Raw genomic sequence first — 14,548 nt, 5'->3', positions numbered from 1 at the left:
CTGGAAGAGTGCTACAAGGACTTAGGGTGCCACAGAAATCTACAGAAGGGACCCCTGGCTCGCTGGGGCTCCTCTACCGGGTAAACTCTGGAGGCTAGTCAGAAATGCGATGGCGACTTCCGGGAGGGGCGTGGTCGTCTCGAGGCGTGGCATAGCTGGGGCGGGGCGACACCTCTGGGTCGGCAGAGGCAGGAAATCGGGGCTGGTCCCGGGCGGCGCGCAGCCCTGTCCCTTTCTCAGCTCCGCCGTGCGTTCCCCACCCCACCCCCTGCCCCCCCGGGCATCGCCATGGACTCAGCGGAGACAGGTACAGGGGTGGGGACCGAGGGGGGCCTCCCACCACCGCTCCTCAGTTCCTAAACCAGAAAACCCAACTTACCCGAGCTATCTGACAGCCGGGAAAGGAGTACTGACAGGGGAAGGAACGAGGGGATCCCCGAGCACCTTGGAGACCCCCGAAGCGCACAGTGCTCACGACGCCAGCCTCCAACCCTCGGATTGCCCGCCAGAGCGGGCACCCCGGATGCCTGGGGGAAGGGGCCCAGGAAGGGGAAGTGGCCGCTTCTGCTTCTGATCGTAGGATGGATGGGGGCAGGGTGTCATGGCTAGTATTCCTGCAGGTAGCCCCGAGGCATCAGGCCAGGGGGCGGCGGCAGAATTATGGCTAGAACTGGGTTATGTTTCCGGCTGTCTTTGTGTATCGAGTGTCATTCAGTCCTGTCCCTCGTGGTTTCAGCGGACTCGCGTGTGTTTATACCGCAGGCTAAGTGCCTGTGTGTCCCACGTGCTTTTCCATCTGCCTGGGGTCCATGTGGCTCCATTGTCAAGCCAGCCCTCTATTCCAGCATTCATATGGCAGCTGCATCTGTTTCCTTCCTTTGCTTATGGGTCCTCCCATGCATGGTGTCCCTGTGGCTGTGAGCAAACGCTTCTCTGAGATTTTACCTGGATCCATCTGTGGAATCAGAAATGACCCCACAGAAACTCGAGCTCTCTCTCCTCTCTCAATCTCTCTCTCCCCCCTTCTTCTCTCCCGCCCCCTTCCCACCTCTGCTTGAGAGTGGTTGGGGTACATTTGGATTGCTTTGCCTCTGGTTGGCTCATGTTTTCTTACCCTTCCCTCCCCCAGAGCTAACCCCAGCTCCTGAGGGCAGGAAGAGATACAGTGACATCTTCCAGAGCCTGGACAACCTCGAGATATCATTGGGAAACGTGTGAGTCTGAGCCTGTGTCACCACATTGGGCAGAGCTCCCCAATTATGTGGGTATCATGCTGTCCCACATCTGGACACCCTGACTTCCAGCCTCCTGACTAAGACAGGAGCCCCCCCCCCCAAACACCTGGGCCCTCTGGTATTCTAGATACATAGGTATTTGGGGTCTATCTCGAAGACAAATGATCCTGAGACACACACATGCAACCTCGTGATTCCTTAAAAAATGGTAGAAGCTGCTATGAGTGTCAATTCTGTGAGCCCCTAAATTGCCTATGGCCCTTCCAACCCTTTCTCAAGTCTTACTTTTAGGAAAGAACCTCACCTGGGGATGTAACAGGTGCATAGCATTCCCAAGGCCCAGGATTTAATCCTGCCTGTGCCACATTAGGGAAGGGGCAGGGGGTGAGGTTCAATTGATAGGATGCGGCTCTGACATACACAAAGGCCTGGATTCCATCCATAGTACTGCATAAACCAACCAGGGTGTTGCTGCATGAATGTAATTCCAGCACTTAGGAAGCAGAGGCTGAGAATCAAGCCAACACTGAGTTGACGGCCTGCCAGGAGACAAGAGCCTCTGCTTCAAAACAAACTGCAGCCTCGCCTGGCTCCCCTTACATTCTCAGATCACACCTTCTAAATCACAGATAATAGCAAAGATTACCTCTTCCTTCTCTCTAAACTGTCCTAGTGCCCCAGGACTTTTCCCCAACAAAGGAGAGTTTGGACAGAAATGGCTTCCTGACACCAGTATCTTTCCCACCCCCAGAACTTTTGATCCCCTGGCTGGAGACCCTGTACTCAGAGAAGACCTGGAGCCTGACAAAGCTGACACAGCCACAGTGGTGACTGAGGAGGTAGGGACAGGATCAGGGTGCTCCATGCCCACTTGCTTGCTGTTTTGCTCCCTCTTGATGCTGTCTCTCATCCTCTTACCCTAGAACAGTGAAGCCAGTGGTTGGCGGGATCTCTCCCCAGAAGGTCCTGCACCCCTCACAGGTAGGGGAGGGTGTCAGACAAGAGTTGGGGAGTAAGATCGTTCCTTCATTGAGACATCTCAGAACTTGTTCTGTGCCAGATGCAGGGGACAGGGCAAAGCCCACAGTGGATCCACGCCCCTATCCTAAAGGATTCCCCAGTCTTAGTAGAGAATTTATAAATCATCATTATGATTCCAAAGGGAGCTTTAGGGAGCCATGAAGTATGGAACAGAAGCCATGGGTCTGGTCTTGGGGTTCAGGGAAGGCTTCCAAGGGGGAGGGGGAAGCTGGGCTCAAGGATTTCCCTATTTATCCCAGAGGAAGAACTGGATTTGCGACTCATTCGGACCAAGGGTGGTGTGGATGCTGCCCTGGAGTATGCTAAAGCATGGAGCCGCTATGCCAAGGAACTGCTGGCCTGGACAGACAAGAGAGCCAACTATGGTGAAGATTCCTTCTGCCTGGCCCTTGATGGCAAGCAGGACCCAAACCCCAGCTGCTTGTAGACCACTGTCTCTCCTCCTCCTCCTAGAGCTCGAGTTTGCTAAGAGTATCATGAAGCTCGCTGAGGCTGGCAAGGTGTCCATTCTCCAGCAGGTAGGTACCAGCCCTCTCCAGCCTGACCCCCCCACCCCAATCCTCCTCCACCCCCATCCGGTCAGTTCCTGAGCTAGCCCCGCACTCCACCCCAGAGCCAAATGCCACTCCAGTACATCTACACCTTGTTTCTGGAGCATGACCTCAGCCTGGGAGCCCTGGCCCTGGAGACAGTGGCCCAGCAGAAGAGAGACTACTACCAGGTACGCCTCCCCTGCCACCCAGGAGGAGGGAGCCCAAGCCCAGAGATGCTCAGGATCTTAGCCAGTGTTCCTTCACTGAGATTCAAGCCCCGCGTTCTGTGAGGCTGCAAAACACACACACAGAATGGTGCTTTCATTTGAGAGGGCATCAGGGAGGATTGGTTTCAGGGAGAGCAGATAACTCAGAAGGTAAGGAGCTTATGGCCGATCTTTGTGGCTTTGTGGGTTCTTTTTCCCACTCTTTACTCCCAGCACCCTCGAGCCCCGCCCCCATTTGTTCCGCCTAACATAAGTTAGGAAGAAAGAAGGAGAGGGGGGAAAGAGAGATCCCTAAATCTAATTTCTTTCCTTTTGTTTCTTCTTTGAGCACAACTACTAACAAACCACAACCCCCCACCCCAGAATGAGCAATAGCCACAGACCCCACCTTTTGGGGTGCTAGCATCTAAATACCATTTGAAAAGTTTCCAGAACTCCAAACATCAGACAGCTACTGAAACTATCTGCAGCTGGCAAAACCATGCTTCTGCCTGAGCACGAGGCAAAGCACAGTCAGCTGCTGGGGACAGCCTGAAGCAGCCCCGCATCCTCTCACACCTGGGGTGAAAAGGAAAACACATTCTTGTAATAGTTCTGTGTTTTTTAAAGAAACCAGGATTCCAGAATTCTCACTCTAGGTGTTTGCTGCCCAAGTCTGAAGACCTGAGTTCAATCCCTGAAACCCACATAAAGATAGAAAGAAGGAGAGCTGGAATGCCCTCTTTGGATGTATCTGAAGACAGCTACAGTGTACCTACATATAATACATAAATCTTTAAAAAAAAAAAAAAAAAGAAGAAGAAGAAGAAGGAGAGCTCCAACTTCAAAATGCCCTCCTCTGCCCTTCACATGCAAATCACGGCATGCGGCCTCTGTACACACATCGGATTAACAAATAAATAGCTCTTTTTAAAGGAAGGGCTGGAAATAGGGCACAGTAGTAGAATACTTAGCTAGCAAGGCCAGGGATTCAAATCCCCAGTAACAAAAAAGAAAAGAAAAGAAAAGAAAAGAAAAGAAAAAGAAAGAAAGAAAGAAAGAAGAACCCATCAAGGTAGCTCACCTGGTGAATGTGCTTGTCCCCAAGCATGGTGACCTAAGTTTGATCCTTGGACCCCACATGGAGGTATGCTCTGACTCCCACATGTCCTCTGTCCTCCACAAACATGCCACACATACACAAACACAATAGAGAGAAATAAGGACAGGAACCTAGTGAGACTCAGTGGTAAGAGCACACACTACTCTTGCAGAGGACCTGGGTTTGGGTCCTACCACCCATGACTGGCAGTCCACAACCACCTGTAACTCCAGCTCATGATGCTTCTATAGGTACCCAGAGGTACCCACACTCACGTGCACATGCATGCACACATAGACACAATTTAAGATAATAAAACATTTTTTTCTTTTTTTTCTTTCTTTCTTTTTTTTTCCTAGACAGGGTTTCTCTACGTAGCCCTGGCTGTCCTGGAACTCACTCTGTAGACCAGGCTGGCCTCGAACTCAGAAATCCGCCTGCCTCTGCCTCCTGAGTGCTGGGATTAAAGGCGTGCGCCACCACTGCCCGGCAATAATTAAAAATTGTAATTGAAAAAGTACACCAATAGAATCGTCAGGATGGGTGTTTCTCAAGAATAAAACCTCGGGATGTCTGGGTTCCTGAAGAAAAGATGGGATGATCGATCAATCACATAACTTTCTGCTCATGTACTTGGACCTAGGGTAAAAAGGCCTGGTTAGAAAAAAGAAACAAAACCCAACAGATTGAGACAAGGGTTCATGTCTAAGGGGTCAGGCAGGAAACAGCAGATGGGGCTCCTGAAGCTGCTTTCCCTCCCCATCCATGCCCATCCTCCACTCCACAGCCTCTGGCGGCCAAAAGGATGGAAATTGAGAAGTGGAGGAAGGAATTCAAGGAACAGTGGCTGAAGGAGCAGAAGCGCATGGTAAGGCCAGGCGTGGGTGGGCCCTGCCCGGAAGAACAGAGTCCTCTGCAGGCCAACGGCTTATGGTCCTCTTACTGCCTCCAAGAATGAAGCAGTGCAGGCACTGCGGCGCTCCGAGCTCCAATACATTCAACGGAGAGAGGACCTGAGGGCACGCTCCCAGGGGTCCCCTGAGGACCCTCCTTCCCAGGCATCTCCCGGATCCAACAAGCAACAGGAGCGCAGGCGGCGCTCCCGAGAGGAGGCACAGGCCAAGGTCGGAAACACGGTACCGAGATTCCCTAACGTCTGGTCGCTCACCTCTCTCTAACTCCCGACCACTTAAGCCTTGGTTTCCCCAGGCACATGAGGCAGAGGCTCTGTACCAGGCCTGTGTCCGGGAGGCCAATACTCGCCAGCAGGATCTGGAGACCACCAAGCGGCGGATAGTGTCACATGTGCGCAAGCTGGTGCTGCAAGGAGATGAAGTGCTTAGGCGGGTAAGGCCCTCCTCCACCGTCACTCTTGTTTCATTGTCCTTAGGCACCGTGTATACTCCTTTCCTCTGTTCCTAACTCAGCCCTGAGTCCCCAGAACACCATCTTTACTGTAGGCCCCATACCCTGATGACAGCCCAAGCCTAGTCCTACAGCCTACCAGTGACAGACCCTGCCCTCAGACATTGACTGCTTTGTAAGGGTTAGGCACAGCCCCCTGGAATCTAGGTCAAATATTCATCCTTGCAGGTGACGCTGGGTCTGTTTGAGCTGCGAGGGGCACAGGCAGAGCGAGGACCCCGCTCCTTCTCTGCTCTGGCTGAGTGCTGTGTACCCTTTGAACCTGGCCAGCGCTACCAGGAGTTCGTTCGGACACTGCAGCCTGGGGCCCCACCGCCGCCATCTCCAGCCTTCTGCTTCCAGGAGTTCACAGCTGTGGTGCACAGGTGTGCCCTAGGGCTGGGCTTGGAGTTTTAGTATATACTATACCTCACCTCCATTACCCTCTCTTGTCCCGCTCCCACCCCAGATGAGTCCCTTACTTTTCTAACTAGTCTCCATTGACTTCAATGTTTTGGAGATGTTTGCTTGTTTGTGAGATAGGGTTTCTCTGTGTAGCCCTGGCTGACCTGGAACTCGATCTGTAGACCAGGCTGGCCTCAAGCTCAGAGAGATCCTCCTGCCTCTGCCTCCCAAGTGGGATCAAAGGCATGCAAGGTGACTGCCTGACCCTGGGATACATTTGAAATAGGGTATCTCTAGGTAACCCTGGCTGGCCTAGAACTCACTTAGTGTCTTTTTATTTAAAGAATTATTTTTATTGACAAGTGTGTGTGTGTGTGTGTGTGTGTGTGTGTGTGTGCGCGCCACCTGTGTGCAGGTACTCTCAGAGGCCAGAAGAGGGCGTCAGATGCTGTGGGCTAAGCAGTTGTGAACCACCAATGTGGATCCTGGGAACTGAATGTGGGTCCTGGAAGAGCAGCCAAGAGCTCATAACCACTGAGCCACCCCTCCAGCCCCTCGTGTGTGTGTTTGTTTGTTTGCTTGCTTTTAAATGGTTCAATGGCTTTCATTAGGGGTGCTTACAGGATCATGGGAGACTTTTCATGAGTCATCCCCAGTCCTAGGATCTGGGGCTAGGACACTTAAGGGACCAAGATGGTCCTGGACACCAGAGCTTTCAGTCCTGTATCCTTAGAGTCGGGACCCAGACGCCATGCACAGTCGCTGTCGCCCAGGCCAGTTTCTGGGGATCAAGCCCTCAATCCTCTCTTCTCCCAGTTTCCCTCAGGACACAAAAAAGAAGTTTCCGGGGCCTCTACCTCCAAGGCTGGAGGAGGAGGGTTCCCCTGAGCCTGGCCCTTGGGAGGTTGCCAGCTTAGGCAGCCAGGGTAAGTTCTTTGAGGTCTGTGGGTAAAGGGCCTGGGCTTGGGCCAGCCTGATTGACCTGTTCTCACGCAGGTATCCCAGGCAGTGATGTGGACAGTGTAGGTGGTGGCAGTGAGTCCCGGTCTTTGGATTCTCCCACTTCCAGCCCAGGTGAGGGCAGGACCTGACCCTCCCACCCACATACACACCTGTGCCCTTTCACCTCCCACTCTCTGTCCTCCCGCTTGTAGCCAAGCACTGACCTTTAATCTCTAACCTACTTCTTGGCCTGATCTACCACACACTCTGATCCTCAAGTGTAGATGTACTCACTGTCTTGGTGGGAATTTCCTCTAAACCACCAGACAAAGGCCTGGCCCATTCCTAAACTCTTAACCTCTGGTCCCCGACCCTTTCTCCCAAGGATATCTGGGAGTTTTTGAAAGCCCTGAAAACCAAATCTGCCTCCATAGACCTAACCTGTCCCATGACCACCATAATCCTACCTTTGTGCTCCTCTGAGCCCAGGTGCTGGGGCCCGCCGGCTTGTGAAGGCTTCGTCCACAGGCACGGAGTCCTCGGATGACTTTGAGGAGCGAGACCCTGGTAATGCTGGACATGGGTGGGCAGGAGGGCTTGCAGGGACAAGATGGTGACCGTGACAGCCTTGATCTCTCTCCTTGCAGATCTGGGGGATGGGATAGAGAATGGAGTAGGCAGCCCATTCAGGAAGTGGACACTGTCCACAGCTGCTCAAACCCACCGACTGCGGCGGCTGCGGGGCCCAGCCAAGTGCAGAGAATGTGAAGCCTTCATGGTCAGCGGGACAGAATGTGAAGAGGTGTGGCCTAGACTGGGGACCTAATGACCTTGGCTGACTTTCACTAGATACACAGGCTCAAGATCCCTACAGCCTGTTTGCTCTAGGGCCTACCTTTGTCTGAAGATCGCTCACTCCTTCTCTCCCTTGCTCCCTCAGTCTCAGTGTTCATTTGTGTGTGTCTGTGGCAGAGGCAGGGTGTGCATTAGTGTCATGCTGTGAGTGAGTCTTAGAGGAGAATTTAAAGGAGCCATTTCTCTCCTTCCTCCATGTGAGCCCTGGGAGTCAAACCCAGGTCGTCAGGTTTGGCAGCAAGCACCTTTACCTGCCGAACCGTCTCTTTGGTCTCTTAAGCATCCTCTATTCCCTGGCTTTCTTGCTGACCTCCTGATAACCTTCCTGTCTCCAGCTGACCTCCTAACCCTGTGACCTCCCCCCTCCTCCAGTGCTTTTTGACCTGTCACAAGCGCTGCCTGGAGACCCTCCTCATCCTTTGTGGACACCGGCGGCTTCCGGCCCGGATGTCCCTCTTTGGGGTTGACTTCCTACAGCTCCCCAGAGATTTCCCTGAGGAGGTTCCCTTTGTGATTACCAGATGCACAGCTGAGATAGAGCACCGTGCCCTGGGCTTGCAGGTAGGTGACATCCTTATTCCTGATAGTCCCCACAAGTGACCTGTCCCCACTGATGGCCAGATCACAAGCCAGGTATCCCTTATCCTGCAGGGTATCTATCGGGTCAGTGGGTCTCGGGTACGTGTGGAGCGGCTGTGCCAGGCCTTTGAGAATGGCCGAGCACTGGTAGAGCTGTCTGGGAACTCTCCTCACGATATCACCAGCGTTCTCAAGCGATTTCTTCAGGAGGTAGGTGGTTCCAGGCCAGAGGTGGTGGGCAGAGCCATACCACCTCTGGTTGAGGACCCTCAGCAGCCCACCCACACTCCTGTCCCCACCAGCTCACTGATCCCGTGGTCCCCTTCCACTTGTACGACGCCTTCATCTCTCTGGCAAAGACCCTGCATGCAGACCCTGGGGACGACCCTGGGACCCCCAACCCCAGCCCTGAGATTATTCGCTCGCTGAAGACCCTCTTGGTGCAGCTGCCTGACTCTAACTACAGTACCCTGCGACACCTGGTGGCCCATCTGTTCAGGTGTGCATGGGTCCCTAAGCTTGGAATTGTGGCCCTCTTTCCCTGAACATGTAACTGCTTACCTGTGTGGTTCATATTAACCTTTGACCTTTCATATTTCCTCTGAACTCTGAACTGTGGATGCCCACACCTAACTTTAACACTGTCCATGTAACTTGCTGGTTTCTAGCCATGACCAGAGACTTTTTTGCTGTGGCCTGGCTAAGTCACCAGTCTAGCTTATACAGGTCCTACACTTATCATCTACTGATGCTTCCGATTCTATGCCTGACTCTTCTCCCTACACATCCTCAGGGTGGCCGCTCGGTTTGAAGAAAACAAGATGTCTGCCAACAATTTGGGAATTGTATTTGGGCCTACACTGCTGCGGCCACCAGATGGACCCAGGGCCACCAGTGCCAGCCCTGTGGCCTGTCTGCTGGACTCCGGTCACCAGGCTCAGCTGGTTGAGTTCCTCATTGTGCACTATGAGCAGATCTTCGGGATGGATGAGCTCCCGCTGGCCTTGGAGCCTCTGACCCAAGACCCTGGCTTGGCTCCTGCACACCTCGGATCCAGTCCCCAGCACCCAGCCTCACTTCTTGCCCAGGACACACAGCCCCTGACCATAGCCTTGGATTCCAGCCCAGACCCCAAACACCATAGTACCCTGGAGAAGTGCCCCGAGGTCACACCTCCTGAGGTAGGAATCGGCTTGCCCCGCAGATGTGAGGAGGGCCCTGTCTGTGTTTAATTCTCCTTCTTTTGCACAACTGGATATTGACTCCAGGGCTTGGTGTGCATTAGGCATGTGCTCAGCTCTATGTTACACCCCCAGCGCTCTCTTTAAGTTTCTTTTGGATTTTTAAGAAACATTCATTTAGAGAGTATGCAGACACATGCATGTCACATTGTGAGTGTGAAGGCCAGATGGCAACCTGTCCTTTCACCCACTGGATCCTGAGGACCGAATTCAGGTCCTTAGACTTAGTACCTCTAGCCACTGAGCCAGACCAGATTTCTCTTATTACATCTTAGTTTATTTATTGTGCGTGGGAGGGGAGTGCCATGTGATGGTCAGAGACTACTTGTAAGAGTAATTTTCCTTCTGCCCTGTAGGCCCTGGGAATTATTTGCCAAGCTTGGTGGGAGATGCCTTTACCTATCCAGCCATTTTTTTTTTTTTTTTTTTTATCTTGGGACAGAGTCTCCTTGTATTGCCAGATTGGCCTTGAACTCATTCTATAAGCAAGGGTGACTCTTCTGCCTCAGCCTATTAAATAGCTGGGATGACACACTTGTCTTTTTTTTTTTTTTTTTTTTGTAATGTACATTGGTGTTTTGCCTCACGTATCTCTGAGGGTATCAGATCCCCTGGAACTGGAGTCATAGTTTTTGAGCTGCCATGTGGGTGCTGTGTATTGAACCCGGGTCTTCTGGAAGAGCAGCCAGTGTTCTTAGCCATGGAACCATCTTTCTAGCCCCAACTTACTGACTTACTTGCTTGTTTATTCTGGTTTGTTTTTGTTTTTGTTTTTCGAGACAGGGTTTCTCTGTGTAGCCCTGGCTGTCCTAGAACTCACTCTGTAGACCAGGCTGGCTTGCAACTCAGAAATCCGCCTGCCTCTGCCACCCAAGTGCTGGGATTAAAGGCGTGCGCCACCATTGCCCGGCTATTCTGTTTTTGTTTTTGTTTTGTTTTTTTTTAATATTTTTTTTATTACGTATTTTCCTCAATTACATTTCCAATGCTATCTTAAAATCCCCCATAGCCCCCCCTTCCCTACCCACCCATTCCCACTTTTTGGCCCTGGCGTTCCCCTGTACTGGGGCATATAAAGTTTGCGTGGGCCTCTCTTTCCAGTGATGGCCGACTAGGCCATCTTTTGATACATATGCAGCTAGAGTCAAGAGCTCCAGGGGGTACTGGGTAGTTCATAATGCTGTTGCACCTACAGGGTTGCAGATCTCTTTAGCTCCTTGGATACTTTCTCTAGCTCCTCCACTGGGGGCCCTGTGATCCATCCAATAGCTGACTGTGAGCATCCACTTATGTGTTTGCTAGGCCCCAGCCTAGTCTCACAAGAGACAGCTATATCAGGGTCCTTTCAGCAAACGCTTGCTAGTGTATGCAATGGTGTGTTTTTTTTTTTTTTTTTTTTTTTTTTTTTTGGTTTTTCGAGACAGGGTTTCTCTGTGTAGCCCTGGCTGTCCTGGCACTCACTTTGTAGACCAGGCTGGCCTTGAACTCAGAAATCCGCCTGCCTCTGCCTCCCGAGTGCTGGGATTAAAGGCGTGCGCCACCACGCCCGGCGCAATGGTGTGTTTTTTGTTGTTTTTTTTTTTTTTTTGAGACAGGGTTTCCCTGTATAGTCCTGGCTGTCCTGGAACTCACTCTGTAGACCAGGCTGGCCTCGAACTCAGAAATCCGCCTGCCTCTGCCTCCTGAGTGCTGGGATTAAAGGCGTGCGCCACCACCGCCTGGCTGTTGTTTTTTTTTTTTTAAAGACTTATTTATTTATTTATTTATTTATTTATTTATGTGAGTACACTGTAGCTGTCTTCAGACACACCAGAAGAAGCCATTGAATCCCATTACAGATGGCTGTGAGCCACCATGTGGTTGCTGGGATTTGAACTCAGGACCTCTGGAAGAGCAGTCAGTGCTCTTAACCGCTGAGCCATCTCACCAGCCCTATTCCATTGTTTTATCTGACTTTGAGATATGGCCTTTCTCTGTGATCTTCCTGCCTTAGTGCTTTGAATGCTAGGATTGCAGTTAGGTGTGCACCTCCTTTCCGATCATCTCCCTTTCTCTTCAACATTTATTTGTTAGGCTACGCATGGTGATGACTTTAATCCCAGCACTTGGGAGGCAGAGGCAGGTAGATCTCTGGGAGTGTAAAGCCTGCCTGTTCTACAGAGTGAGTTCCAGGATGCAGAGAAACCCTGTCTTGAAAAACCAATGAGAGAGAGGGGGAGGGTGTATTTTCTTAGTGTGTGGCAGTACGTGGGTGCCGTGACATGATGGAGGTCAGAGAAGAGTCTGCTGAGTCTCCTGAGGGCTTCCCATCTTGCCATAGAAGAGCTGACATTATGGGTGTTTACCCCCAAACTCTAGGGCTTTTTAACTTATTTATTTAGTGGGAGGGGGCACAGAGGCATAGGTGTGGCGGTCAGAAGACAACTTTCAGGAATCAGTTCTCTCAGTCTACCCTGTACAGTCTGGAGATCAAATTGATATTACCAAGTTCAATGGCAGTTACTTTTACCCACTTAGCCATTTCAATGGGTTTATAATAAACAGCAGGGCCAACTCAGCACCCATTGTTAGAAGTATCAAGTACCAGGCCTTGCAGGTACATGAGTGAGCTAGATAGATGTTCAAAGACCCCTCCCTCTTTTGGTGTCTGAGTCCGAGAGGAAGAAGACCAAAAATCATCATGAAATTGGGCACATGCAACATTCTAAGGTCCTGTAAAGAAAGGAAGATGGAGTAAGTGCTGCCCATGGTGAGGACCAGAGGGGTTTGCAGCAGGAAATATAATATGGGCAAGTCTTTTGGGACAGGTGGATTTGAGCAAAGACTGGCATGGCATGGGGGCAAAATGAGGCATGGTCAAATCTGGGGAAAGCTGTACCAGGCAGTAGAACAGCCCAGTGCAAAGGCCCTGGGGTGGGAGCCATCTCCAGTCCTATGTTATACTGCCTGGGTAAGAGAAGCAGGAAGGAATCAGAGCCAGTCTGCAAATGAGTCTCTGTGGCAACGTGAGAGGCTCTGGGTTTGCTTCTCAGCACCAGGAAAGAAGGGATGGCTCTGCTAGTCCCCGTGAGCACAAGGGGAGCAGCAAATGACCACTGGCTACATGCAGACAGTGCATTGAGATAGGATCACTCATTGAACTTGAAGCTGAACTGGCATGCCAAAGAGCTCCCAGGACCCCTGTCCCCACCCCACAATACAGAAGTTACAAGCACCCAGCCATGCTTGGCATTTAGACTTGGAGTCCTCATGCTTCCACAGTGAATCCTCTTAATTTACTGATCTTATCTCCAGAAATCCCTAAACTGGGACTTTACTATTGGGAGTCACGTTCTGGGTTTCTTCCTGCAGCTTGCAACCCTGCAGAGGGAGGAGGAGGTAGAAGACACCAGAGATGGGGCAGGGGATGGTGAGTGTCTAGAGAGCCCTCACTTCGCCCCAGGGTTGCTTGGCGGGGAGTACATCCAGAGAACCTGGGGATGCCTAGCACTTACCGCTCCACAGGGTCCAGCCACTGCCCTGAGGACTTGGCCCTGGGAGCACAATCCCGGGGCCACTTCAGCCGCCAGCCAGTGAAGTATTCCCGGGGAGGTGTGCGGCCAGTTACTCATCAACTCTCCAGCCTGGCTCTGGTGGCCTCCAAGCTGTGTGAGGAGACTCCTGTCACTGTCTCAGCAGTGCACCGAGGTAGTTTGAGGGTACGAGGTTTGGGCCCTGTTGCTGCCTGCCCTGAAGGCAGCCCCCTGCGCCGGAACCCTCTGCCCAAGCACTTTGAGATCACCCAGGAGACAGCCCGGCTTCTCTCCAAGCTGAACAGTGATGCTGTGTCCAGGACCACCTGTTGTGCTGACCCAGAGCCTGAGGAGTCTGAAGAGCACCTCTGACCACCTACCATCCTGAGGGACCCAGAACTGAATTGATGGTCCCTGACCCAACCTGGTGACCAAACCAATTCAGTGGGGTGTGGGGAGAGATGGGGTTACCAGTAAGTTCCGGTAATGAAGATTACCTACCTGTGGGAGTCCCAAGACACTTGGTTGAAGTGTCCCATCATCTCCCTGCCAGAGGAGATTTAAACAGCGAGGCAACACAGGTGCAGGTGTTTCGGGGTCAAGACTCAATGGTCAATACAGATCCATGGGGACTACCCGAGTCTCTGACCTCTGAGACGGTTGTCTTGACTATTTCAGTCATAATGGCTCCTGGCCCTACTACACTTGCAGCCATAACAGACTCCAAGTTAGCAGGTGGCTAACAGGTGCCTGCAGCCCAGTCCTGTCTCCTTTTACTCCTTCCTTTCGTTTGTTTGTTTGTTTTGAGCTAAGACTCATTGTGTAGCTCTGGCTGGTCTGGAGCTCCCTTTGTGAGCCACAAATCCTCTGCCTCCCAAGTGCTGGCCAAATCTGTGTTCGTACAACCTCCACATAAAACCATATCCTGCTGCCGGCAGGAGGGCTGACCCGCAGTAGTGCTTGCTGTAAAGCTTCACCTTTGTTGGACCTCCCAGAGCCACTTAGTGGAAGGAGAGAGCCCATCCCTACAAATTGTCTGACCTATGCACATGCACAAACAAAAGAAAATTTTAATTAAAAAAAAAGTCCGCTGGGCGGTAGTGCCACACACCTCTACTTAATCCTAGCACTCAGAAGGTAGAGGCAGGAGGATCTCTGAGTTTTATGCCAGCCAGATGTACAGAGAAAGTTCCAGGACAGCCAGGGCTACACAGAGAAACCCTGTTTCAGAAAAACAAAATAAAATAAATCTTGTCTGTTCTTGCCCATTTGTCTTTGTGCTGGAATGCTAACAATAAGTCACCAGTAAGAGCAGCGTCTTTAACCCTTTATTAAGGGCCAGATGAGCGAACCAAGGCTTCTAAAACACACCCTTGGAAACCTACAGGCAATTAGTGTAGGGCCTGGAGCCTAAGATGAGTCACTCAGCTCAGTGTCCCTGATCCGGTTCTACACAATCAAATACAACTCGGTGCAGATAATCGGGACAATGG

The 14,548-nt window shown here is 51.7% G+C and overlaps 1 protein-coding gene across 1 annotated transcript; it reads left to right on the top strand.

Annotated features, from left to right (window-relative positions):
- The first annotated feature begins 175 nt into the window (after window positions 1-175).
- On the top strand, window positions 176-14,319 carry Gmip (GEM interacting protein). Its single transcript, XM_021170008.3, has 21 exons — window positions 176-307; window positions 1,130-1,214; window positions 1,987-2,074; window positions 2,159-2,216; window positions 2,516-2,641; window positions 2,730-2,794; window positions 2,890-2,997; window positions 4,905-4,985; window positions 5,071-5,241; window positions 5,327-5,464; window positions 5,711-5,907; window positions 6,743-6,852; window positions 6,923-7,000; window positions 7,358-7,435; window positions 7,516-7,670; window positions 8,096-8,284; window positions 8,375-8,512; window positions 8,605-8,801; window positions 9,096-9,483; window positions 12,895-12,952; window positions 13,048-14,319. Exons 1-21 carry the CDS (start codon window positions 289-291, stop codon window positions 13,425-13,427), a joined length of 2,907 nt encoding a protein of 968 aa, XP_021025667.1. The 5' UTR covers window positions 176-288; the 3' UTR covers window positions 13,428-14,319.
- The last annotated feature ends 229 nt before the right edge of the window (window positions 14,320-14,548 follow it).

Source organism: Mus caroli, unplaced genomic scaffold (assembly GCF_978045245.1).
Source record: "Mus caroli unplaced genomic scaffold, Mus_caroli_1 scaffold_10, whole genome shotgun sequence".
In the NCBI taxonomy this organism is placed as follows: Eukaryota; Metazoa; Chordata; class Mammalia; order Rodentia; family Muridae; genus Mus; species Mus caroli.
Note: the sequence above shows the minus strand (reverse complement) of the source record. Positions and strands in the feature narration are given on the sequence as shown.